The 27,163-nt window shown below is 38.3% G+C and overlaps 1 protein-coding gene across 6 annotated transcripts in view; it reads right to left on the reverse strand.

The window, feature by feature from the left end:
* The window catches only part of FRYL (FRY like transcription coactivator), a 263,407-nt gene that overhangs the window by 22,912 nt on the left and 213,332 nt on the right, over window positions 1-27,163 (reverse strand). For 4 of the 6 annotated variants that reach the window (XM_040238170.1, XM_040238167.1, XM_040238171.1 and 1 more), the window contains 15 exons: window positions 25,575-25,760; window positions 24,097-24,301; window positions 22,487-22,608; window positions 21,280-21,470; window positions 19,828-19,922; window positions 18,080-18,687; window positions 17,650-17,747; window positions 13,554-13,724; window positions 11,298-11,438; window positions 9,737-9,934; window positions 7,102-7,263; window positions 6,912-6,986; window positions 6,415-6,591; window positions 2,804-3,007; window positions 41-208 (listed from right to left, as the gene is read on the reverse strand). In XM_040238170.1, the coding sequence (XP_040094104.1) occupies window positions 41-208; window positions 2,804-3,007; window positions 6,415-6,591; window positions 6,912-6,986; window positions 7,102-7,263; window positions 9,737-9,934; window positions 11,298-11,438; window positions 13,554-13,724; window positions 17,650-17,747; window positions 18,080-18,687; window positions 19,828-19,922; window positions 21,280-21,470; window positions 22,487-22,608; window positions 24,097-24,301; window positions 25,575-25,760 (2,801 nt within the window). The remainder of the gene's footprint in view (window positions 1-40; window positions 209-2,803; window positions 3,008-6,414; window positions 6,592-6,911; window positions 6,987-7,101; window positions 7,264-9,736; window positions 9,935-11,297; window positions 11,439-13,553; window positions 13,725-17,649; window positions 17,748-18,079; window positions 18,688-19,827; window positions 19,923-21,279; window positions 21,471-22,486; window positions 22,609-24,096; window positions 24,302-25,574; window positions 25,761-27,163) is intronic. The other 2 variants (XM_040238172.1, XM_040238168.1) reach the window with 1 other exon arrangement.

The following is a 27,163-nucleotide window of genomic DNA, read 5'->3' on the forward strand; positions in this document are numbered from 1 at the left end:
AGCCCAGATTGGCCATGCACCAGCCCCCGTGACTCCCCACCTCAGGCAGCTGGCTGTTAGCCTTATCTAGAGAAGCTTCCAAACTGGGGGTCTCATCTCTGATTTGCAGAACTTCTTCTGTGGAGAGGCTGCCAGTGGAATCTTGAGACTGAAGAAGTAAATCAGAATGGTCCTGCAGGGTTTCGTCTGCAGTAGAATCGTTATTTAACTGAAAGGAGAGACAGTAAAATAAGGAAATTTATTTAGGAGTTGGCAATGGTCACTAAGGCTACAAGAAACCTGTGTCATAAGATATTCTGAGGCCATAGTTATAAAGAGCTTCTTTGACTTCCTAAGACCACCTTTCCCCCTTATTTCAGTCTGTATCACAATTGGTGCAATTAATGCAGGCAGCTAGTTCATCAGTAGAAATTAAGTCTCCATTAACACGGATTAAATTTTGCTGAATAGAAACCACCAAAATGGAAGAGCTCTATGTGACTATGTTAATCTTCATCTAAAATTCTTATTTTTACGGTAATGTCTTATGTTTTCAGTTGGCCTAAGGATTCGCAAATGCACGGGCTTTTTTTGCCTTCCTGTGGCTTTGGCACCAAGCACTCAGTGGATTCTTAAGAAGCAGTGTTAACTGGAGGCAGGTGCTTAAGAATGAACTGGCCATTAACTTACTGAGGCACAAATCAATACCACAGAACTTCAATAAGACAAAAAGAGGACAATGAAGCTGAAATGGCAGGCCAGCATTAGTGGGTTTATGTTCTTTGAAAACTAGCAGTAATCAATTAGAACAAAGAAAACACTACAATTTTTCTTTTAAGCAGGGCTATACATTTTTCATGGATCAATATTTAACATAAGAAAAATCAAGCTCACGATTTCGAGTAGATAAAAGCAGAAGCTAATTTTTTTCCCCTATGAGGAGGAAGTAGCTTCAAATTCTTTTTCAATTTCACTACCACTATAACAGGGCTTCCCAGGTGCTGCTAGTAAGGAACACGCCTGCCAGTGCAGGAGACATAAGAGATGCAGGTTCTATCCCTGGGTCAGAAAAATCCCCTGGAGAAGGGCATGGCAACCCAGTCCAGTATTCTTGCCTGGAGAATCCCATGGACAGAGGAGCCAGGCGGGTGACAGTCCACGTGATCGCAAAGAGTCGGACATGACTGAAGTGACTTAGCGTGCATGCATACCGCTATGACTAAGGTCGGCCTTATGAAAAGACAGTTCTGCCCCAAGGCTCTCATGGAAGCTAACCTTTGTTCAGCACTTACTATACTGACTTTCCCATGAAATCCCCCCGAGGCAGGTGCTACCAGGAGTCCCGTTTTAAAGGATAGGTAAAGATAGGTAATGACCACAGTTACACAGTGGCATGATGCTAGTCTCTGAGCCTCCGGTCTGACCCCCATTCAGTGAGTCACTGCTGCCAGCAACTCACTGTTCCTTTAAATGCACACAGTCCTGGGGAGGAACAAGCCTTAGGTGGCATCCAGACTGCCCTGCTCAAATGCACTTACAGGCTGTGTGTCCTGGGACAAGTCACTTAGTCTACAGAGCTGCAATCACTGTGCTTACCTCGTGTAGTTGAGGGGAGAGGTATAGTGACTAATCCACGTAAAACACTGTGACCAGGGCCTGGTGTATCTCCAACACTCAGCAAGTGGTAACTACTGCTACTGTGTCAGCAACAGCTTATCACTTAATACGTGACAGGGAGTTAGGGAAAGACATATTGGCATAATGGTGAGATGCCAAAACAGGGCAGGTGACAAGAAGCCTGCCACAAACCGACAACTGTACGTGTTGTCTAAAGCCCAGCTCACCCTGGCCATTCAACAGCACTACCAGCACTTTACCAGCAGACTGAGTGTGTGCAAATGGGCCAAATTAAACAGGGGTGTGAAAAAAGGCCCTCATATAAGAGCACTGTAACTGTGGCTGCCACCTGGTCTTCACCAGCTGATTCCTCATCACATGGGCCACGGTGGCTAATCCACACCCTGCTCTCTCCTTGTTCTGCCATCTTCAAGTTCCAACCTACTGCCACTGCAAGTTCAGCATTCCCCTCACTCAATATTCGGAACAGACAGACCATGCTTATAGCCTTCATTTTCTCATCTCTCTCTCTCTCTCTGTGAATCTCTGCCAGTCACCCTTGGAATGTAAGTCAGAACCTCCATATAACTGACTTGATCTTGCAAAGGGAGCAAAGTCGTGCTCTTTTTCCACACTGACAAGGAAAGAAAAGCAGGTGGAGAATTAAGCAGTGCTGGTGTTTGCACTGATACCAAAACGTATCATTCAGGGTGAAGGCCTCGAAAAGTGCCCAGCACAGCTCACTGTGACTAGGATTGAAACAACAGAAAATATGTCTCATCAGCTCAGAGGTACTGTCTATGCTCAATCGTGTCTGACTCTGTGACCCCATAGTCTATAGCCCACCAGGCTCCTCTGTCCATGGAATGTTCCAGGCCAGAATACTGGAGTGGGTTGCCACTGCCCCCTCCAGGAGATCTTCCCGACCTGGGGGTCAAACCCGAGTCTCTTGCATCTCCTGCATTGGCAGGTGGATTCTTTTACCACTGTGCCACTTGGAAAGCCCAAGCGGTGCACAGATCAAATGTTTAGTTCCATCATGAATAATGGAACACTCTATTGCTGCTAGAGCGTTGTGTTTTCATTTCAGCATGTGCCTTTTACCCACAGTGAAATGAAAATCAGAATATCGAGCAATGGTAATTACTAAGTGGGAAGTGAAGACAAAGAGGAGACCAGCTGTCCCTGTACAAAAAGCTAAGTGTACCATCTGCGTGCGTGAGAGTATCTGGCTTGCCGTGAGCGCCGCTTCCTCTTCTGAGGACTCGTCTGTGTCCTCCTGGTTTGTGAGGCTCAGGCTGGGGGTGCTGCTGGAGCACTGGTACTCCTGGAGGGACGGCGTGTCCCCTTTGTCAATGCTGTCCAGTGAGCGCCTGCGGACTCCCCAGTTGAAGTTGTCCATACTTTCACCCTGGAAAAGCAAGGCCTCATTTCTAAGACTCAAACACAAGCTTATAAATATAGGGAAGGTAATATACTAGGAGAACATATACCCGGATGAAAAATACTCAGTGTATCGTCATAAGCAGAGATTCAATCAGCCCTTCAATTTTTTGAAACTTTTAAAACATCACTCAATATTAAAATATTTAAAGAGATCAAAGTATGTGGTCGATGACCTGTTTTAACTGAATAGGATTCTCTTGACTTTCTATCTAGTGGGGACCAACTAAATCAACTACCTAGGCCATTTCTACTCTAATACACAAACACAAATGAGACCACAAAGAAGACAAATACATTCACAGATGACAACAAATAAATAATCCAGAACGCCAGGCTGCAACTTACCTGCAGCTCCTGGATAGCAAAAAGGAAAACACACAGAATTAGAAAGAACGAAGACACACGTGTAAATATACACTACACTTGTGGGGAAAAAATGCTTGGTGATTTCTCAAACCCAAAGACTGATTCAAGCTCTGGATGAAGCTTTGTGCAGGAAGTCAACACGTGATTCACATTATTTTTTTATGCAGAATATATCGTGGAAAAAGAGACAGACACTTAAAACAACATTTCTATGATACACTCTGGCAACACAAACTTCAGGAAATCTTTAAAATTTACATAGATTTAATACTGGATACAATGCAAAACCGACTTAAAATATCCACATTCAGTTGACAACATACAGGTTCAACAATTATTTTAGACTGTAGCGTGGTTCTAGCTAAATACAGTGGTAATTTTTTGCTAAAGAGGAGTTTAAAATCAAGATCACAGTTATCAAAACATAACCTAGGTCAACTTAAAAAGGTCAATAGGAAATAAGCAAGTTTCTGCTTTGCCCCACTTATGGATTTATCTAAGTTATGTTTCTGTTATTCCAAGCTGATCCTCCTTTGATAAGGATATAATTCTTATACTCTTTCTTAAGCTCTAATGACAAATTACAGTGAGCTGGCTAACAAAATCTGACTTAAGTATATTCCTTTATCAAGAGGGATTGTCAAGGATAGAGGTTTTCAGATCTTTTTTTTCTTAAATAAAGCAGAGGAATACTCATTTCAAATGAAACATACAATGGAAATCAACTGTGCAAAAGTGATAAAACCAGGGCTGTGGCAACAGCCCTCAATATGCATTTAATGAATGAATGAATACTCGCTGTGAGCTTTCAAGGCTGGGGAATATTTTAGAAGTTTCATTAGCAGTTAAGTTTATTTTGTAGCAAAGTATTTACTGTTACCATGTCCAAAGCAAGACTAGGTTTTTAGAAAATCTCTTATCATTTGATTTGGCCTAATTATGAGACCTAAGTTAGTATCACCTCAAATTACTGTGACTTAAATAAAAGACAAAAGCATTTTTAATTCATTCTAGGGTTCTATTCAAAAGCCATATTTATTACTAGGAACATTTCAGAGTACTAGATAAACTTGAAAGCAATTATAATGATCTTAAAAAAAAAAAAAAGGCAAACAGAAAGAACCTGACCATTACAAAAATATCAACAGCCTACCTTTAGAGCTTCTAAGCTCTGAACTGAAAAAAGCAAATAACTGCAAAAGACTTCAGAACTGGCTTATGCCTGTGAGGGCATAAGATCTCTTGAACCAATCACACTTCCTTGCCTAACTGTGTAGGTTTTTCCTAGTTCCTATAACTTTCGATGTTTTTTAAATTGTGGGAGTGACAGCAGTTTTGGAGGGTGATGACCTGCTCTTTTTGAAAAAAAAAAAAAAAAAAAATTGAATAGAAAATATTAGTGTACTTAGAGTAAGGGTGCATATTCTTTAAACTTTTAAAGGTGTGTCTACTGAGATGTGATATGTGATGTATTAGCAATGGCTATAGTTTTTTTAAAAAGGCTAAAAGCTACTGCCCTATGACACTGAATAATACGTGTTCCTGGCCTCCGAGAACCTGTCCAGCTGCGTCTGGGAATACGCACGTGGTGAACAGTGGCCACCCCTGAGCCAGTGTGAGGGCATCTGCTGGACCCTGAGGCACCATGGTCATATCCTCAGATCCTCGGGGTGGTGGGGGAGAGGAAGGGAGTGGTATTAGCTGAAGCATACAGGAAGACCTCCATACACTGGTTTCCTCTCAAAAGTAACGGTGTAAAGTGGTGGAAGCCGTACAGTTCACTCCTCCACCTCACCTATTTGAGTCAAAGGAAACATCCCTTCAAAGAGGACTGATGGATGCACAGGAGTTATACGAGTGACTTGAACATCCTTGGACAGAGGTGTAGCGTGACACGGTGTGGATACCTGACAGTAAGGCGTTGGAGCTCTTAAAGACAGATATTTATAACAATTTTAGGAGGAACATTTCTGTGATCTGTTTGAGGTACACGTTTCAGATTTAGGAGTTTGTGGCTTACGGGACTAATGTCAGCTATGGGAATAGGTCCCGAACAGCCTGACACAACCAGCGCAATGGGCAAGCCTATTGCTCATTGATTTTTTTTTAGAGATTGGCAAATGTCTCAGTTTGGGCCAAATGAGGTGTGACAAGAAGTGTGCTGAAAACCTTAGGAGAGTTAACTTCTTCACTTTCCTGAGAGCCTTTATGGAAGTGACCCTCACTTTCTCTGAACACTGCCACGTATGGACAGTGAAGATCATTTGAGGTGAAGCCAACTTGCAGAGAAAGGCAGAGCTTAGAGAATGCAAAGCAACAGCCAGGAACTCCACTGAGCTTTGCCTAATAAGCTCTGACTCTGGGCTAGCCCAGTTCTGTAGGCAAGTAAATTCACCTTTTGAGTTGGACGTTCCACTTAGGAAGCATCTAAACTGACACAGCTATCAAATTTCTCTAAACTGAATAAGTTTTAAGGAGCAAGTCCTCGGTATTGAACGAAATGAAGCATTTGAGAGAGCTGGCTCCACCCCGAAGAAGAAAGTGGTAGGTAATGTCCTGGGTAGAATCTCAGTCACAGGACAGAGTTCGAGAGCGCCAAAGCCACCTTAATCGTCAATCTGGTTTCACGGCTACCCTCTTCAAAGTTGTCTGATAGATTTAAATGAAACTTTTACTCTTCTGCTGCACATTAATTTGTGTGGCTTATGCAAACACTTAAGTCTAAGCACGCCCTCAATTAAAAAAATACTTTTGAAAAAAATCCATTTTTACTCTATATTTTGAAAGATAAAGTGGAAAAAATTAGATGTTCCTTTTATTTCAGACTTATTCTGCTATTGACTAACTGTACTAATCATTTTAGTTCCCAACTTAGATTTGTACCTTTCGATGTTACACTGCCCCGAACAAGGAAAGATTAAATCCTTATTTAATCCTGTGGTTAAATCCTTCATTCTCGTGTAGCTGTAGCTATTCTATAAATATTATGAAAGCCCGTATCCTTACCTCTGCATCTTCCAACTCAACATCTAAAAAGTCAAAATCCTTAAATACGCCAAACTGTTGTTCGCTGCTATTATCTTCCACAGCTACTTCTTCCTCTTGAATTATGTCGTCTGTTGCAGAAATGAGGCTAGTTTGTTGGTCACCAACTTCCAAATCCTCGTTAGAAGAAAATACAACCTGACGCCCAGCCAAAAACAAAACAAAACAGGCCGTCCATTAGCTCTGTCACTCCGAATATGGGACACCAGGGCCCTAGGAGCCACTGCAGGCCCCTTCTGTCAGTGAGCTCAGAGCTTTAATTTGGGCAAATGTCTAACTATGTGGATACTGAATTAGCACAGTGGCCAAGCGTCACAAAGGCAAGTGACAATTTTTTCATTCTTAGTCAACACCGTTAAGAAAAGACAAACAAGGAGACACAATAATTTCTGTTTCTTCATGGACTAACACTTCTAAGATTTTTTAAAATCCTTACACAGGTTTTCATGATTACTCACCGATGGATTCTTTGGAAGGCCAGACTCTGGACCACAGAGAGAAAGCACGTTCATTAGCTTTTCTCTTGTTCTTCGCTAAAGAGAAAGAAAAAAATGCAAACGTTAAGATTACTAATGAAAATAAGGCAAATTCTCAAGTTCTCACACATACCATAAAACTGATTCTTCTGTTCTATGAACTTTTATGCACCTGTGATAACTGTGGCCTCTTCCAACTAACAGGCACCAAGGCATTAGAGTTAGAACCGGAAGAAGTGGAGGAAGTGCTTCTTGTCACCGCGATCACTTTGGGCTTCCCATTCCTACCAGCTGCGCTGTGCTGATCACCATATTTATTTCCAATAATTGGTGTCTACAAAGAAATAAATTGCCAGTGTTTGACTCACACAGTTCAACATAAGTGGGTTAATAGTGTATCTGTGATGACATTTTTTACAAACAATCAACAAAAACAGCATAAAAAGAAAGATTACTTAGCAAAGGCAGATACTACAAAAATCAAAAGTAACAATGATACTTTTTTTATTAGTAAGATCTCACTTTATTGGAAACAAGACTCTGAGGAGACTGTTGGATAACTTATTCCTACTTTAAAAATAGATTTATCTGTTGTCTTTAAAAACCACGGTCTACATCTTTCCCCCAATGATTATAAAGTATGTCCTCTTTGAAAGCTCAGAAATAAAAAAATGATTTTACAAAATCACCTGTCATCTCACCACTCATATTTAATGTTGGATAACAGTTTGGTCAGACTTTCCTAGTAGCTCAGACGGTATAGAGTCTGCCTGCAGTGCAGGAGACCTGGGTTTGATCCCTGGGTTGGGAAGATCCCCTGGAGAAGGAAATGGCAACCCACTCCAGTATTCCTGCCTGGGAAATCCCATGGACAGAGGAGCCTTGCAGGCTACAGTCCATGGGGGCACAGAGTTGGACACGACTGAGCAACTAACACGCACAATATTTTGTGGGTTTTTTTATGTAATAGTTAAGTACGTGTCTAAAAGTGCTTTCGCAAATATTCAAGATAAGTAACAACTGCAAAGTGAAAGCTATCATATCATGTCTTATTGCAAATCTAATATATGACATTTCCAAAATTTATTTCAGTAAAATTCCGTGACGAATCCAAAATGGTGCTTACCTGGCTTTGTGAAGTGTCTCAAATTTGCATCTGAATATAATTTTAAGCTCACCTGCATGTCATCCAAGTCCCTTTATGATCTGGTTCCTGCTTATGTTCCCAACTTCAACTTCTGCCACTCGCTCCTGAACTTTGCACTCCATCAAAGCTGAATTTGTTTCTCAAGATATGGCGCCTTTATGGACCTTTGTGTTGACACATATCCCCTCCTCTGCATGGAACACGCACCAAGCAAACCCTGAGGCACTTTGAACGCTGCCTCCACACTTCCAAGGAGGCCCATGCTGATGCCACCACCACGTCTGGGTAATTACTCTTGGATGTTTACTCAGTGATGTTCATTTGTTTCTTTGCCTGTCTCCAGTTGCTATATGGGAGTCCCTAGACTGAGTGAGATTCATTGCTGTTCCTCTAGTATATCTTCAGTGCCTACACATAGCAGGTACTTAGGAATTTTTGATGAAATAAATTGAAATTAAGTATCTGATTATATCAGATGTTCTGAGGATTCATATTACTCTTCAAACAAAATAATTGTTACATTATCAATTTCTGACTCAGAAGAGTAACAAAGCTAGTTTCTCTATAATATTCCCACGCTGTGTATTCCATGTTAGGAATTCTCAGGTGATATTAACTAAAACACTAGCAACAAACATACTTTACATCTTAAAAAAACATAAATCAATAAGCTTCAGATAAATTCAACACCAAGTGCTGTGCTGTGCTTAGTCGCTCAGTCCTGTCTGACTCTTTGCCCACAGACTGTAGCCCTCCAGGCTCCTCTGTCCGTGAGGATTCTCCAGGCAAGAATACCGGAGTGGGTAGCCACCGTTCCCTTCTCCAGGGGAACTTCTGACCCAGGGACTGAACCCAGGTCTCCTGCACTGCAGGCGGATTCTTTACCATCTTGAGCCACCAGGAAAAGCCCTCAAATACCAAGATTATACTGCAAATTAAAAAAAAATCTGTATTATCCTTTTCAATTAAAATGTGAGTAGATTTTCAATTGCTATCTTTCTTAACTCCCCCTACCCTGCAAAATACTTGATTGATAACTTCCCTCTTAAACAATTCCTGCTGGTCTGTTTTCTTTCCTGTTCCCAGACTGATCTCCCTAAAACACAAATCCTAATATTTTCTACTCCAGCTAAAAAAAATCCTTTAAGAGCTACTACTACGTCAAGATATAACCACCTCATCTGGCAATATCCTAATGATTGTGCTGCTCCCTATGGCTTCAGCTTTCTCTCTCATCACACTACTCTATCCTCTGTGGCACAGGTTCACGGTTGGCCATGCTAAATAGAATTTTCCAGAGCACCATGCTTCCTCACACTTACAAGCCTTCATTCACACGTGCTGCTTTATCTGGGATTAATCCCCCCTGCCCACACTTCCATGTACGCTCGCATTTAGTGAGGTCAAGTTAGATGGACATGCTATATACTCCTATAAAACTTCGAACTTACTTGGCAACCAAAGCACTGTGTTGATTTGCCTATCTCAAGAGGCTACAGGTGTGCTGAGAGTGCGCCTTTTTCCCCTGCCCACCTCGTTTTCAGGGCACCTGTCACAGCATCTCCTGCTGAGCATGGGCTCAATCAGCGCTTGATTAATGACAGAATGAACAAACGAACATTTCTAATACAGTGCCTTTACCAATACCTGAGCATCTTACCTCAGATATATCAAAATGAAAATCCAAGGTCTTCCCAGGCAACTCCTTAGAGACATTATTAAAAATTTTAGTGAAGGATATCTCAGGAGAGCCCATATCTCCTCCGTAGGTCTTGGGGATATCGTTGGGCACGACAAGGCTTGCTGAGCGGGACACCACCAGTTTTAAGATGTTAAGGGCTTCCTTCCAATAAGGACTCTGGTTTCAAAAATTAATAGACATATAAAAGTTACAAATACATATTGTAGCTAAGAACAAAAACTCAGTTACATTGAAGACAGTGAAAATATTATTTCTATAAAAATTCCTTGTCAATTATTCATTTTTACTCTGAGGTCCTTAACTGAGGGTCTGAGTTACACAAGGATAGAAAATAAGTTATTATTTCTACTGTTAGATTTATAAGATATATGCATAATAATGCTAACAACTCAGGATATTTTGCACTGTTCTCAATAAGTGCTTTATAAACATTATTCATTAAGAAAGTCTAATACAGTAATCTGGCAGTAGGGGTAAGCCAAAGGGTTGTATGTATGTGAACTTTCTAGATGAATGAAGTACATGGCCCTAAGACTCTAAACTTAAAATGTTTTAAGCCTCGGTGATAAACCAATTTTAATGCATCAGATTTCTTAGACATAAAAATATTAAAATATTTTTAAAATTTAGATATTTCTTAATGACCCAAATAATAAGCATAAGTGCTGGGCTAAAACAATCCTCTCAGTGATTCCTGACCTGTATAGGGTGAGCTTTTCCCCTCATATATGGTGGCAATGTTTCTGAGTTATTTTTCTGCTTTTCATATTTCTACCAGTATAATTTAGGAATGATTTACATGACAGATGTATAGGTGGAGAGGAATCAATGTCTAATTAAGAAATTAGAACATTTCTCTTTTACTACCTACTGAAAAGAATCATGTAAAAAAAATGACTTTTTTTTAACTTGTGGTACTAAAATCACACCTCAACTTTTTATTATACATATTGTTTCATAGTTAACAGTTCTGAACCAGGTAAAATATTACTAAAAAAAGGAAGTGAAAAAGTCCTTAGCAGAACTGAGTTTTCCAATTTATTTTAATAACATCTTGATATGAAGCCATCTAAAGCACAAAATATTAGTGATAATAGAAATGTCCAAATGATATTGTGACAATTTAAGCACATCACTATAGAAACAGTTTATCTTTAACAAAATTAAATAGAAATCATCTTTTTTTTTTTTTTTTTCTTATGGAAAAAAATAGGAGCTCTGGGTACTGTAAAATGTGTAAGCCTCTTCAGGGATGTTCCTGTAAATTATACTGGTAGTTGTGTTCTAAATGTAAAAGAATGCTTAAATGTACTTGCTTGCTGAATCCTACCATTCAGATTCTGCTTTATGTCATTCACATTGAGAACATTTTCCCATCTTATAAATATTCCTGAAAACATGGTTTATAAACTAACCACTTCCCCTGTTCTTAAGACGTTTAAGGTGTTTCCAATTTTTTACAACTATATACTGTTTTTGAGATGATCACTTTCTATACATAAGATTTGTAGCTACTCACCTGTACGTATTTGCCAATGATCTTTATGATCTCCAGATTAAACTGCTTTACTGGGGCAGCGGAGAGGTCAATATGACTCAAAAGACTGTAGATGATCTGCAGTAAGGACTGCTGCATACTAGACAGTCCTTTTTCCAGCAGCTAAAAGTAACATGAAAAATAAATTTCAATCAGGTTCAAGAAAATTCCATTGTATTGACATTGCTGATGTTGAAAACCACAATACAGTTAACCTAAGAGTTCATGCTCAGATTATCAGAAATCCAGAGAATAATGAAGGGAAAAGGTAATGTTTATTATTGTTACTTGTCCTGGCTTCAGAAAGGAGAATTAGGTAGACTGTTTTTTCTTAACCTTAGTGTTTACTTTCATACCCTTAACTAATTTAATTGAACACCATTTATTTTAAAACTGCTCTACCACCATTACCAAAGAATAACTGACTATTCCCAAGCCATTCCCATCAGCTGATGACTACCCATGTAATCTTGGGCAAGCTTCTTAACCTCTCTGAGCCCTGATTTTTAAAATAAAAAGTGATACCACTTTCCTATTAGGGTTTGTGGGACAATTAAAATTATACCTGTGTAATTTTAAATACATGTAAATAATTTTAGTACTGTTGTTAGGGATAATCTGATATTCATTAATAATCATAGAACAAGGATACTAATACTTATACTAATAAGAGTAACATTTGGGGCAAAGCATTCTCTTTACAGACTGGAAATATACTGCCCATATGTGGTACCCAACAGGCTCTACTGTGCCAGTGTCAGACCTCAGAACCCCACGGGTCAGTCTTCAGGAGAGCTAGTGTTACTCTGTGATGATGTGCTCAGTTGTGGCCGACTCTTTGCAACCCCATGAACTGTAGCCCACCAGGTTCCTCTGTCCATGCAATTCTCCAGGCAAGAATAGTGGAGTGGGTTGCCATTTCCTTCTCCAAGTGTTACTTTAGTGTTGGGCTTTATGGTGGCACGAAAGTGAAAGCTGGATTAAGGCACTTGAAGCCAAAGGAGCTTAGGTCCTAGGTCTGGCTTTATGTTGGCTCTTGTCCTCAAGGTACAGGTGTAAGATAAACCCAGTGAGGCACATTCATTCACGTCAGGGAGCTCTCAGGCAGACAGCTCACTCCAATAAAGGTGATGGGAGTAAACCTATCAAAACCCATACCCGAAAAATTCACACTATCTTGAGCACTTTATGATGGGCACCATCAGTGACTTGGATAAGTTAAACAGTGCTGCAAGCAATACTTACGATTACTTGAGTTACAAATAATTTAAGTCTCTTTGTGTGTTAGGTTTAATCTCTAGAGGTCAGCTTTCTAAAAAGGAAGATAGCACTTTATTGCAAGCTGACAAACATTTTTAGTGACTAGGAATTTCTTCCTTTTGAAGGTCTCCGGTATTCTCTACTCAGTAACTTACTTTCCTCGGCATGGAGTTACTTCTTCAACAAATAAATACAGTCGACTCTTGAATAATACGGGTTTGAACTGTGTGGGTCTGTTTATATGCAGATTTTTTTTCAGTACCACAGCAGTACATGACTCACAGTTGGTTGAATCACGGATGTAGAGGGCTGACTGTAAGATATACTCGAAACTGACTGTATGGAGAATTAGCACCCTTAATTCCAGCGCTGTGCAAGGTCAACTGTATTAACTTTTTATGCTGTTCTAGGACTAGTTTTAAATTCTATTTACTGTCCCCCTATCATATTTTAGATTAGGAGGTAAACATATCACCAGAATAAATACTTGCCCAGTAGAAATGGCTTTACATGCTATACTATTATTCTAGAAAGAATTTCAAAGCCAAGAGCTAATTTACAGAAACAAAAAATGAAAAGCATTTCCTAGGATCAAGACCATGGGAAAAAACCCATTTTCCATTTTAAATAAAGGTGAGGTTTATATTATTTTGAGTTTTGTGTTATTTAAAGACAGTGAATGCAGAAATACACTCAAAACCCCACTTTCCACTTTAAATAAAGTTAAAGTTTACATTATTTTGAGTTTATACCACTTAAAGACAGTGAATGAAGAAGTAAACATTGAAAATGAAAAAAAAAACCTCATTTGTACTTGAACAATATTACCTATATGTTTTTTCCTCTTAAAAAAGATGTTACCTCTATTCATTCTTAAATAAAATTTGAAAATTAGTATTAGCGCTGCTCTAGAAATAAATACTCTTGAAAATTCTGTCACAGAGCAGTTGAAAGATCCTTTTATGGGGGTAAATTTACCTCTGCAAGATAAGTCACAAGACTAAACGTCGTATCTGAGAAGGAGTCATGCAGGTATCTGCACACTACATTGATCCAGTTAGAACAATCTCTGGAGTACGTGTGTGTACTGTACAGGCTCATCATGTGAGCCAGGTTGACAAGTGTTGGGCATTTTTCTTCTGCACAAACCTAAAAAAACAACAAAAAAATTTCATTTACTTAACGACATTAAACATAATTTTATATTCAATGTATTCATTTAATGAAATAATTTAGATATATATGTTGAAGCATTAATGCATTTTATCTCAATACGGAAGTTAAACAGAAAAGGAGAAAGCACAAGGCATCCTTGAGGGAATGATTTAGATAATATGGAAAGATGGTTACTATGTCAAGCACTTCCATGGGTGTTAAGTACACAGCTTCCTTTTCAGTCCAATATTCTAGAAAAATGTCTTTGGTAAAAACCTAAATATTTTTGTAAATCCTACATATCATTTTGTAAAAAGAGTTTTGTCTTGTAAAATCCATCTAAGTTTCAAGGTACAAGAAACTAAATAGGCAGACTCAACCAGGAAATCCTCAGGGAGGTTCAGAGTTGCTGTGCCAAAGAAGAAATGCTTTAATCTCAAGGTGTTTAGGGTATCTCACCAAGGCAGTCAGCTGCTGAAGCCTCAACACGTGTGATACAGTAAAAGGACTTCATTGGAGGGCTGATAAAACGCTTGAGCCCTGCATCTCCAATGTTCAGCTAAAGCTCTCAAGGTCCTTGGCCAGTCATTTACAGGCTGGTACAAAGTATACTGACTTTCTTAGAGTTTGCTTGATATGGTATTACAGTATCTGAATCCACAAATGTTTGGGAGAATCTAATGGGCCAAATGCACCTTCTTTGTCTGTTCCCTGAGTCACTGCTGAGGACGTTCCTTAACCTCCTCCAAGGATAATTGAACAGTGAAGAACTGGAAAAGGGCCATGTTAGTCTCAGCTATCATGAAAGGACAGCCGTGACGAAAGTTTAGTTCCCCTTTTTTAAATTTTCCTCCCTTATTCTTCCATCTTATTTTCACAAACTGCCTAGAGCATTTGATAAAACAAGAGTATTACCTTTTAAAATATATATAAAATTTCAACTTTCAGATGACTGTAACTGACTTTTATGCTTATTCATCATGCAGACAATATCACTGGATAAGCCCAAGATATGAAGGCGTGCAAGACTCTGCAGAAACTTAACATAGTACCTTGGAAGTTATTTTATAAAATCATTCAAAGCAGTTGTTTTCATGCATTAGCCTTTTACTCATAAAAGAGACACCAGGAAGAAAAAAGAAAAAGTTGGTTGATATTTCAAAATAACTTGTATTTCACTTATATTTCAAGATATAATTATTTGTATTTCAAAATACAGTAATTTTTCACACTATTTTATAAAACCATATAACTTTACAATTTCATAATCTGTTACTCTTCAGCAAAAATTTTTAGTCTGAGGTGAATTCTTTAATCTTAGCTTGAAGAATGACATTCTAATAGAATTCTTATCTTCTTAAAGGATATTTTTTTGAAAGAATGATTTTTTAAAACCTAGTTTTTGAAAAGGAAGACATTCTTTGGAGTATAGGCCATGCAATTTTATAGTAAAGCAAGACCAGCTTAATTTTGGAATTACCAGGTTAAATTATGAGCCACAAAGAGTTATGTTTTATAACAAAACTTTTTTAGCATGCTATTTTTGCCATAATGAATAGCTAAAAAGGACAATATTTGTTCCAAGTATTGCCTCATTTTGAAATGCTGTGCTCTCCACGGGCACAAACAGCAGCAGCAGTGATATTTGCATAATGAGGAAGCACATAATGACGGAAAATCACTCTCAACAGTTGAAGTGAGAGAATAATTAAAGCATCAATTTAGTCCACATCCTGCAGGTTGCTGAAAGCCCATAGAGGGAACCTTTGTGCCACTCAACAGGAAGAAAACAGACTTCACAGCAGTTTATGACTCACAGAAAGCCGTATATTTGATTTCTTAAAAACAAAAGATATTTGGGACATTCCTGTGCTTTGCCTCGATCATGACAGCAGAGGCTTGGAGCTCAAGGGGCTTCCGTGGTCTTCTGGCCACACTGTGCTTCTCACCTGCCCCAGCACTAAGCAAATTACTCATCACATTTCAGCTGCCAATCTCAAATGTTTCTACTTCCCTTATCAGGGAATTTATGCTTTTTATTTTCTTAAAATCCCCAAATAAGCTGATAGTTTTTTCCTTATATTTTCTTTCTTACCCCTCATGTAGGGGGAAAAAAAAACCTTTTGTTTACATTTTCCTAATGGTATGTTATCAGAATATTAAAATGAAAGTCATTTTAATAAAAATTTTAAATCACTTTTAGACCTCATTAATGCAAATACACGTTGGTTTTTTAGTGCAAACCATCATTTTCACAACTAAGATGTATTTCCATTAACTATAATGATGACTCTTCTTTTTAAACACATGCTTTTAAAATGATTAAGAATTTCTCCACATCTATTTAGAAATTTAAATAGGGATAGACTCAACAGCATATTTTATTAAATATTTTTGTCATTCATTAAATATTATCCATCAAGATAATGAAAGTGTTCTTACTCTTGTAGCTGTGTATGTGATAATTGGGTTGGTAGTATTTTTTCGCTCCACTGGTACCCAGAGATAAATCTGCACTTACCGACACTGAGATGTGGGCCAGGGAGAGGTGTTTGTTTAGCTTTCTAGAAGCTTGCTCTTTCCATTTATTGATGTGCTATCTGCTCCCTGAATCTAACGTTTGAAAAAAGCTGCTTATATAAAAAGCTCTTCCAGAGAATTTTACGTGCTTATTCCCTTATGTTGCAGACTTCTCTGATTTTTCCCCAGTGATTTAACCAGGTTATTTTACTTATATTACTATTGAGTCACTTCTTCAGTTCACCTAATTTCCTGTTGTATATATATTACTGATAAATTCATATAACTCCTTCTTGTAACTGCTTGTATTTTCAGCTTGAAAAGTCTTTTTTCCAAGACTCAATGTGACAAAATAAATAAATACATAAAATTAGTTCGGAATTAAGTTTAAACAGAAGGCAAAGTAGTTGTGATTTCTTTCTTGTTCTTAAGAGGAAATTACTAAGTATATAAAATTCAAAATAATTTTCTTTTACAATTTGATTGAGCTATAAAACTTTTTATACAAAGTTTGTCCAGAGGTGATTTAAAAATAGCTACATACTTGTTTAAGAAATGTATGATGGGAAGGAAAGAGTCTGGGAAGGAAAAAGTCAAAAAAGGAAAGAAAAAAGAATGAAGGGAGCAGAGAGAAGATGAAGAGAATGTTAAAAGGCAAACAAAAATAACTTTCAGAATCAAAAAATATATTATACCCTCTTCTTCCTGAGGGACTCTGCACATGTGATTTCTCCTGCTTGGAAAATTTCTACCCTCTGCCCTGCTTCTGTTTCTTATCCAGGGATCTTATTTTGGTCATTCCTATTCAACCTTCAAAGTCAGCTTAGATATGAATTCCTCGAGGCAGATTTTGGTTTATGTGTCCCTAGAATATTTGCGTGGAGAATCCCATGAACAGAGGAGCCTGGCGGGCTACAGTCCACATGGTCACAATGAGTTGGACACAACTGAGCGGCTAACAGTTTCACTTTCATTGCAAAGTCACCAGATTCTAGGTAATCACACCCCAAAGTCTAGGCCCCACGGGGCTACAGGTTCTATCTACTTTGATAATCACTGTATTTCAGCACCTTATCCAGTGCTCAGTACATATCTGGTAGTGAATGAATGAATGACTTGGAAACTGACAGGTAGAGGATAAAGTAGGGAAACGGAGCAGAAAAAGACTCAAGACTCGGAGGACAGTTACTCTAAACAAGTAATTTTATTCGCTGTCATTTGAGTGATTGTAACTTACATCACTACTATATTACTCCTTCATATATGCATAAAAATAAAAATTTAGATGCAAAATTCACATAGGAAGTGACAGTAAAGGATTCTGAAGAGATTCCCCCCTTAAGATAGACTCTAGAGAAATTTCCCTCCAGTGTTATCATTCAGCGTAACATTTGCTTACCTTTGCTATTCGACTAGCTGTTTCTTTGCAAAACTGAGTTGGGCTGTCAAAATGCTGGATTAAGTGAGGCAATAAGCAAAGGATGTTAAGAGGAAAGCCTATCAAAAAAAAAAAAAAAGCAAACAATAACCAATTTTATTGCACATTACTTTAAAAATTAAAGGTTTTTATTTTGTTTGTTTTTTCATTGGTTCACAGAAACCATTTTCTTTTTATTTCCTGGGGTACTTGATCTTCTAAAAAAAAAAAAATGTGTTTGTTTTTTTGCTTTTACCAAAAAATTTATGCTACCTCACATATTAAGAAAACTCTGTGGAAAAGCAGAAATTAGTAGATTTCAAAACAAATGATTAGTTTACATTTCACTACATTAAAAAGGCAAAAAAAAAACCAACAAAACAAACAGTTGGTGCAATTCTATTCACATCACCTGACAACCGGGAAGGATCCACCAACGTGTGTTTGGAGACAGAAATGAGTTTACTCAGGAGGTGCACTGTCATTTCCTGTGTGGATATCGAGGTAAAACCCTTCAGGAAGAGCTGCTGGAGGCCTGGGAAGTTATTCCACTTCAGTTTGCTTTGTACGTTTTCAATCTTCTCTCGACTCTCTGATTTATCCAAAGGCAGGTGGATCAGCAGTTTGTTGAGGAGCCTGAGAGCCAGGAGGTATTCATATTCATAATCTGATTCTAACAAAGAGGCCGCTATCCAAAAAATGGTGGCCATCAAGTTGGCGGGCTCAGTAGGGGGCTGCACATCGTACGCCGCCTTCTCTCGCAGGGAGGAAAGGCTACGAGTCCTCGCTAAGCTGCTGCTGTGGTTGATCCGTCCGTCCGTTATATCCAGTGTGTTACTCCGCCGGCGGTCCCCTCTCCGGTCACCAATTAAACTTAACCTCAAAGAGTTACTTCTTGTAGTACTGTTGTATCCCAGATAACTGCTACTGTTAATGGGACTTGTGCTTAGATTGAGTTGTCCAGTGCTTTTCCTGTTAGCTGCATACTTGTTTCCCATTATAGGATCATGGTATGAGGTTCTTGAAAGAAAAAAAAAGAAAAAAAGATGAATCCAGGCACAACTGCTTCTTTTGCAACATTAACTGAACTCTTAAAACAACTGAAAAACAATAACTGTTACCAAGAAAAGTCATTTTTAAAGTATATCTGACTTAATACCTGAAACTAGCACAACACTGTAAATCAACTCTACTCCAATAAAATTAAAATATTTTTTTAAAAAAGCTTATCTGACTTTGCTGAAACCAATTTCAGTTCTTTCTTCTCTATTAATAAAAAACGTACAGCAGTAACTTTTCTACTGTAACTGATTATTTCCCCTGAGTTGGATGAGGTTTGAAGTGAAAATGCTGCTATAGTTACTGCTGATAATTTTCAAGTCTGGGATTTGGTGAACATTATATCCAAAGCCCAGGCCTTGTTTGTCTCACCTGCAGACTCAACAGTCCTGATGTCCCTATTTCTGTCAATTCACACTCTTTCCAAAAGAACCAAGCTCAAAAATTTAATTTTGATTTCTCGTTCTCCCTCACATCTAGTTATCATTGATTAAAAAATAATTACAGAATATTTTCTACATGTGCCAGTGGTATGCAAAATGCTAGGAATACTGAAGTCCATGAAAATTATAGCCTGCTAGTTGCTATTAAAGTATTAAGAGAATACTGTGAGAATCCAAAGGATAGAATGCTTAACACTCTCCTGGTCGCAGTTAGAAATGCTTAACTAGGAGAGGGGTACTGAGATGGGACTTGAAGGATAAATCAATTTGGGATTTATAAAGAGGAGAAAGTTTGAAGAGAGGCTGGTCCAGGCAGAAGGACCAATAGGTGGCAAGTGTGAGTCCTGAGGAGCCTGACCTGCTCGGGGGACAATGGGTTGTTGAGTGTGCTGGGAACAGAGCCTGTTACTGGGGCTGAAGCCTAGAAGCACAGCATGAAAGTCTCTAGCCAGATGAAAGAGGAACAGTATTGCCACTTACTAGCCCTGAGACCTTTCACCCATCCTCACTGTCTAAGGCTCATTTTCCCACTGGCAATTCATCTGAATTTGCGGGTATTCCTCTCACTACCAATATTAGAACAATATAATATTATGCCTATTTAGCTACTGAAGTTTTGTATACAAATCCACCGGTTGCCTGGCTTATCAATTCTTACTGAGAAAGGGCAGACAGAAGATCATAATGCTTCATGGTTTCAGCTAAAGTATCAATTGCAGATTCCAACGTGAGAAGCAGCTCAATCACAAATCCCTAGAAAAAAGGGGCAGATTTTAATTAATTATGTTCTGAAAGAAGAAACTGTAAGGCACATCCTGATGAGATTTTAAAATAGAACAAGTTCCACATTAATATTACAAAATAATTAAACTCTTGAGCAACATGATCTTGCGGATGGATGAAAATGTAGCCAACTAACGGTATAAATCGATTATAATGGCAACACGACCCACCCAAACTGCTGGGGCCAGAAATCTAGAAGACATCCTTATTTCTTTCTCTCGCATCTAAACTGAATCCATCAGCAAGTCTTGAAAACACTACTTTAAAAATACATCCTATATCTGACTTCTCTACTTCCAGAGCTTCCTTTAATCCAACTATCACCGTTTTAGCCTGGGCTCTTACAAATAGCCTCTTAACTGACCTCTTTTGCCTTCCTAAGGATGCCACAAAGCCACCCACAGTGTGAATTTTTAAAAAAGCAAATCACACCCGTCCTCCTCCTTTTAAAACTATGTGTAGTTTCCCATCAATTCAGAGTAAAAATCCCACCTCTCGCCAGAACCTCCCCAGGCCTCATGTGATCTGGGCCTGCTGCCTGCCTGCCTCTGGAGTCCCCATCCCATACACGGTAGCCACTCTGGACTGTTTGCTTTTCCTCTGAAGAGCCCACTGCTTCTGCCTCAGGGCCTTTGCACTTATTAGTCCTATTTCTCTCTGCTCTCTGTCCCAGATCATTACAGGGCTCACTTACTCATTTACACATGTGTTCAGAACTCATCTTCTAGGGGATTATATACAAAAAAACAAAAAAATACCCCCTCCCCTATCATTGTTTAAACTGTCACCCTACCTTATTATTTTCATAGCATTTACCATTAAGTAAAATTGTATTATACTTTATTGATGGATTAAAAGCTTTGTTTCCCCAGTGAAATGTGAGCTCCATGCTAAGAACTCTGTGGTGTCCACTAGTATATCCTCAGTATCTAAAACAGCCTGAAATAACATCATGGGTCTATACAGACCTATGTTAAGTTCCCTACTGCAGTATTTCATGTAATTTATCTTAAAAAATGAAATTCAGTGTTTCACTTTACATCTAACTTTAAATTCCTCTTTTACCTTGTAGTCATCACAACATATCCAGGTGTGTGTGCATAAAGCTGTTTTTATAGGCCCCACTTAATTCAATCTTTATAGGTACCACCTAATTCAATCAAACATGAATTATCTAACTTTGTTTTTAGTTCTCTGCTTCTTAGCATCTGACATCATAATTCTCTATGACATTAACTTTGTAAACACCTGCCGTGATTTACATTTGGAAACAGGTCCCTGACAACGAGGAACTGCTCAACACCTGCTGAAAGAAGCGGAAGACTACCTGTGCATCTTCTCCTGGATCCCCTACAGTTTCTACAAGTCTGGAGAGAACGTCAGAAAGTGTAGCTGCTGAGAGAGGCTGCTTTAGGGCCCTGAAAATCTGAAAGGATCTCCCAGCATAGTGTCGAGAAGAACAAGAAAGTGCTGTCTGCAGAGCGACCTCGCTGAGGTGATGTTCCAAGTGAGTTCCTTCTGTGAAAACAAAGGACACGAGTAAGTGCTTCCTGTTTTTCAGGGTATATATAGGGTTGATGACCAGAAGCTAGGAACCATATTAAATTCAGTGCCAGCATAGTACCTGGCAAAAGGGGCATTAACATTTGCTAACATTTTCCAAGTCAATGCTTTTCCTTTTCATACAATTCTATTTGCACTTTAGATGACTCTTCATCATAATCTCCAGGGAAGTAATCCTTGAGAACAAGGTCTCTCAGCGTCACCACTGTTGTCATTTTGGCAACATAATTCTGTTGTGAGGGCTGTCCTGTGCTGTGTAGTTGTGTAATGGCATCTCCAGCCTCTTGACAACTTGACACCCGTAGCAACTAATCACTGACTTCCCACCCCCTAATTTCAAGAAAAGTGTCCCAACAAGAATCACCCCCTAGCTAAGAACCACCATTTTAGACATGTTTTACTCTGATTTTCAGGATGTGTTCAATTTTCAATCACAGAAGCCCAAACCAGTACAGTTTGTCATCTCTATATATGTTCCTTCAAAATAACTGTTTCATGATGAACAATCATGTTATAATTTTATTATACTATCATATGTCAAACAAAGAATGTCAAAGTGGCATTCTTTTTTTCAAAGATCTATTTGGTATATACCATTTTTAAAGTCTTTATTGAATTTGTTACAGTATTGCTTCTGTTTTGATGCTTTGCTTTTTTGGCCACTAGGCATGTGGAATCTTAGCTCCCTGACCAGGGATCAAACCCACATCTCCAGCATTGGAAGGCAAAGTCTTAATCACTGGACCACCTGGGAAGACCCAAAATAGCAGTCTTATTTTCAAGTAATAATTTTTCTTCAACCAAAACAAATCTGTTACCACTAATAAGTTAAAAAAGAAAACCTGTCTAAGACTTTTGAATTTAGACATGTCAACTGTCAATTTTTTGCTGAACATCATCAGAAGTTTTGACATCACAGTAAAAGATCTACTTGAAAGTAAATATTATCTGAAACATTTATTAAAAGATACCTGAGCTTGACTGCTTAAAAACAGAAACCACATGTTTCAAAAATGTTGTCAACTGCTCAGCACTCTTTATGCTAGGATTCTTGGCAGAAACATCCTCATGGTTCCAAAGGGGCCCTCTTTTTCTGAAAACAGAGAACAGATGTGATTCCCTTGGTTTTTAATTTGATATTAAGTTTTACTCACACTCACTTAAAATGTGCTTTTGCAGTTAGAAAGGATAGTAGTTGAGTAAATCAAACAGCATGTCATACATTCTACTGCTACTGTTTATATACTACCTGGATTTGCAATGATCTAGAGCAAGTAGCCAGAGAAGGCAATGGCACCCCACTCCAGTACTCTTGCCTGGAAAATCCCATGGACGGAGGAGCCTGGTAGGCTGCAGTCCACGGGGTCGGGAAGAGTCAGACACGACTGAGCAACTTCACTTTTACTTTTCGCTTTCATGCATTGGAGAAAGAAATGGCAACCCACTCCAGAGTTCTTGCCTGGAGAATCCCACGGATGGGGGAGCCTGGTGGGCTGCCGTCTATGGGGTTGCACAGAGTTGGACACAACTGAAGCGACTTAGCAGCAGCAGTAGAGCAAGTAGCAGAAGATCCAAGTTACATATAATTTCAAAATGTTCCATCGTTATAGTCAAATGCTCTCAGAGGTAGTAGGAAAAGATGGCAAATTTTGCCAAGTGAGAAGAGTACTGGTTACTGCTTAGATATTAAAGGTCAAAATTTATAGAGGTGACACATTATTTAGATTGTAAGGCAAAGAAAATAATTTATAAGCTAAAACTACAGGAAAAGTTTAGGACAGAATAATATCCTTCAATTCTTTCTTTAAAAATATCTGTGCATTTACCAGCTTGGTTATTCACGTTTCAGCCCTTTATTAGCACAGGCCAAGGTGCCCTGAAAAAAAATGTGGTCACACTGCCTCTAGTTCCTGACACCTCTAATTCATCAAGTACTATGAGACTGATTTTCTCAACATATTTATTTAATTGGGCCCTCCTCCACACTCCTCATTCTAGCTCAAAATTTTCAATAATGTCTCCTTTCTTGAAAGATATGTAACCTCTGGCCTGGGCTTCCTGGTTCTGGTTCTCCAGTTTGAATTCTCCCAAGTTTTCTTGTCTAGGAGCCCCTCAACATTACATTCAAGCTGGATTACTCAGCAGCCTGAGTGAGTAACAATTATACCTTGTTTTTCACATCTGTGATTTTGCTCTTGCTGTGGTATTCCAGCCCCTTCCTCCCCAACTATGTTTCTTCCTTACTTAAGAGTGTTTTGCCAAGAGTGGACCGTAAGTAAATATTTGATGATTGACTGGTAATGCAGCTAATGAAGGCAGAATATACATTCAGATAATACTACACTCTCTTTGGGCACTCAATCATTCAGACATGATTAAGGCCTTCCTCACATGTAATCTTGTGTGAGCAAAAGAAGAAAGCCTGGTTGCATCAAATTTTCTGAATATTGCACAAGACAAACCTGTCTTTTCCAAATCAATGACACTTTGGAAAACAAAAATAGGGTTCGCTGAAGCTGACAAATGAAACGACGACTTAACAGAGGTTTATGGCTGGGATGGGAAGAGCCGCAAATGTTACCTTGAGGTAATGAATTCCATGAGGGTTTTGACTTTTCCATCCTGCTCTACTGAGATGTCAACCTCGTTGAGGATAGTGGTGTGCAGATGGGAAATGGCAGCGCTGTTATTTCCTAAGCTGATACTAGAGGAGGTAGAACTTGAGCTGAGCCCTGAGTCGGTCATGGGGGAGGGCTGGTAATCAGGTATAAAATCACTAACACCTGCTGAAAGAGACCATGGGTGTGAATACCCAGATGTGAAACCATCTCCCACAATATTTAAAGATTAAGCTATGGGCCCTTACAGATTATACTGGAGCCTCACAAGCACCAGAGTACATCAACTGAGTTTTTGAGCACACACTGTTTTCAGAGCCTATTAAAACTTAATGGTTCGGATTAACTATGCTAGCCTGTGCTGCCATCTGCTGAACAAAGTTGGAACTGGCAGTTTCCTGACTGGCATATTTCCTCAACATGTGTTAAGGAAATAATTTCTACAGTGTTAGCTGATTTTTAATTTCTTACGTTAAGGGGTCCATACTTTCTGCTTCACTTTACTTAAATCAAGACAATTTTAAAGTCTGTGTGTAATATTTATATTATGCCAATTATTAAATAATTCTAAAGGTTATCACTAATGCCCATATTTATAAAATGGCAAGAGGAGCCTTAAAAACAAATAACAAATACAAACTATGGAATTCTGAATAGAAATGCTTAACTTAAAAAAGGCAGTAAACTTTATTCCATTCATCTTTTAATCATAGTTTTAAAAAGGCAACTAAGTTTACTAATGATTGTTTTCTCACTAACTACAGGGCTTTGAGTAAGCTACAGGGCTTGCAGTAACTAACTTTAAAATGGATTAACCCTGTATCTGGCGTTATATGATTAGGAAAAAAGTAGCCTTATTTCAATTTTTAAACCCAATTATTTTCTGGGTCATTTATTATAAACCTGATGGTACTGATGAATGAAATAAATGAATTAGGGCTATTAGGAAAAAAGAAAATACAATTTGAAAAGTAAAACAAATTCATATCAACAGTGAAATAAATTCTACATTAAAGTCTCATTAATTTGGACCTCACTACTTAAAAATACATAATTTGGAACTTACTAGACTTCGAGATGTGTAACATTGTAAATGCAATTAATATAACTGAATGAATAAAAAATTTTAAATGTCTTCCTTCGTCAATTTTTCAGCTCTTGAAAGGAGGAGGAGTCTAATACAAGTTTACCATTTTTTTTTTCATAACCAGTGCTCAAATTAAGCCACTCAACATTTTTATGACAAAGATCCTTAAAGGTAATAGAGATTCAAATACTCTAAGTTTAATTCCTTCTTTTATGAATTAATAATGTCACTGGTACCTAAAATAATAAAACTACATTAAAAAGTACTCTCTAGTATCTCAACTTCAGTTGACTTTCTCTAATGCAAGATTAACAAAGTACGGTTCTATTTTCAAACCACTTTTAAAGCAAATACCTGTGAAAGTATAATCTAGGTGTGCAATTTGTTTGACGGTAAGCACCCTGGGCTCATTAAACTCCTTGTTCCTGAGAAGGACAGAAGCAACAGTTCGGATGTTACTGTTGGATCCCATTACTATTAACAAGTGCAGAAGCAGGCGTTTGCAATGTTCATACACCTCAGGGTGGCAGTGGTCAAACCCTAAAAAGAGTAGTAGACAATTATCATCAGGAAAGGGAAATGATGAGTAGTAGTCTTGCTACCAAATGTATATTTTAAAAAGAAAAGCACAAATTAAATATTTTGTGAAAGATGACATACTACATCAAGTTTTTTTTATTGCCCTAGAGTTCGTTCACACTTTTACAATATCCCATGGTCCTACTGGACTAGGGCGAGTCAAGACAAGTTTCCAATTTGTTTTATGTCTAAAATTTAGTGATCTCTTAGAAACCATTACTCTGTTACTTAACACTAGATGGACACGAACTTCTAAAGGCAAGCATTTTTTGTGCCTGGAACACAACAGAAAGTCAGTAGATGTTTGCTTACTGAAGGAAGGAAGTAATATATAATATAATATGTGTACATATCAGGAAAATTTAGGAGAAGATGGCTATTTTGACTTGGTTCAGGCAAACAATCTTACAAGCATGGAAAGTATTGCTGAGATGTGATGGACTCCACATATTTGTTACAGAGGGCACAGTGGAGCTTTAACTGTAATAATTAGACTGTCTACAATCTAATTATTTTGGGAAACAGTCAGTACCCAATTCAATTTTCCATTTACTCTGAAAGTTCCCAGTCCTAAAGGTAAATTAATTTTACTCTTGCTACCATTACAGACTCTTTCCTGCTGGAAGGTATGTGTATTTTTGTGTGCGGAGAGACTGTATGAAAGGAACAGGAATGGGTATAACAGGCTTGTCCGTGGTTAAAAGAGAGGCTAGGAATAACACCCCTCTAGACCATGAGAATCCCAGTAAAAAGTGTCATGGAAACAACATGCAAAAATAAGAACAGAAATACGTAGAAACTTTCTTAAAACCATACCACTTTTCCCATTGAGGAAAACTATGAAGGTTCCTCAAAAAAATAAAAATAGATCTCCTATATGATCCAGCAGTTCCACTCCTGGGGGGTATACATCCAAAGAAAACAAAACACTATGGACGATATACGCACCCCAGTGTTCACAGCAGCATTATTCACAGCCGCCGTTAAAAAAGAGTGGAATAATGCCATTTGCAGCAACATGGATGAACCTGGAGGGTATTATGCTTAGTGAACTAAGCCAGACAGAAAAAGACAAGTACTGTGTGTTATCACCTATATGTGAAATCTAAAAAATAAAACAAACTATTGAATATAGCAAAACAGAAGCTGACTAATCGATACAAAGAACATACCAGTAGTTAGTAGTGGGAAGAGGAATGGTTGGGGAGGAGTGGCAAGATAGGGGTGGGGAATTAAGAGATACAAACTACTGTGTAGAAAATCAGTAAGTTACAAGGGTATATTGTACAGCACAGGGACTCTAGCTGATATTTTATAATAACTATAAATGGTGTGAATCTATAAACGTTTTGAGTCATTATTTG

This window comes from Oryx dammah, unplaced genomic scaffold (genome assembly GCF_014754425.2).
Source record: "Oryx dammah isolate SB20612 unplaced genomic scaffold, SCBI_Odam_1.1 HiC_scaffold_3, whole genome shotgun sequence".
NCBI classification, from domain to species: Eukaryota; Metazoa; Chordata; class Mammalia; order Artiodactyla; family Bovidae; genus Oryx; species Oryx dammah.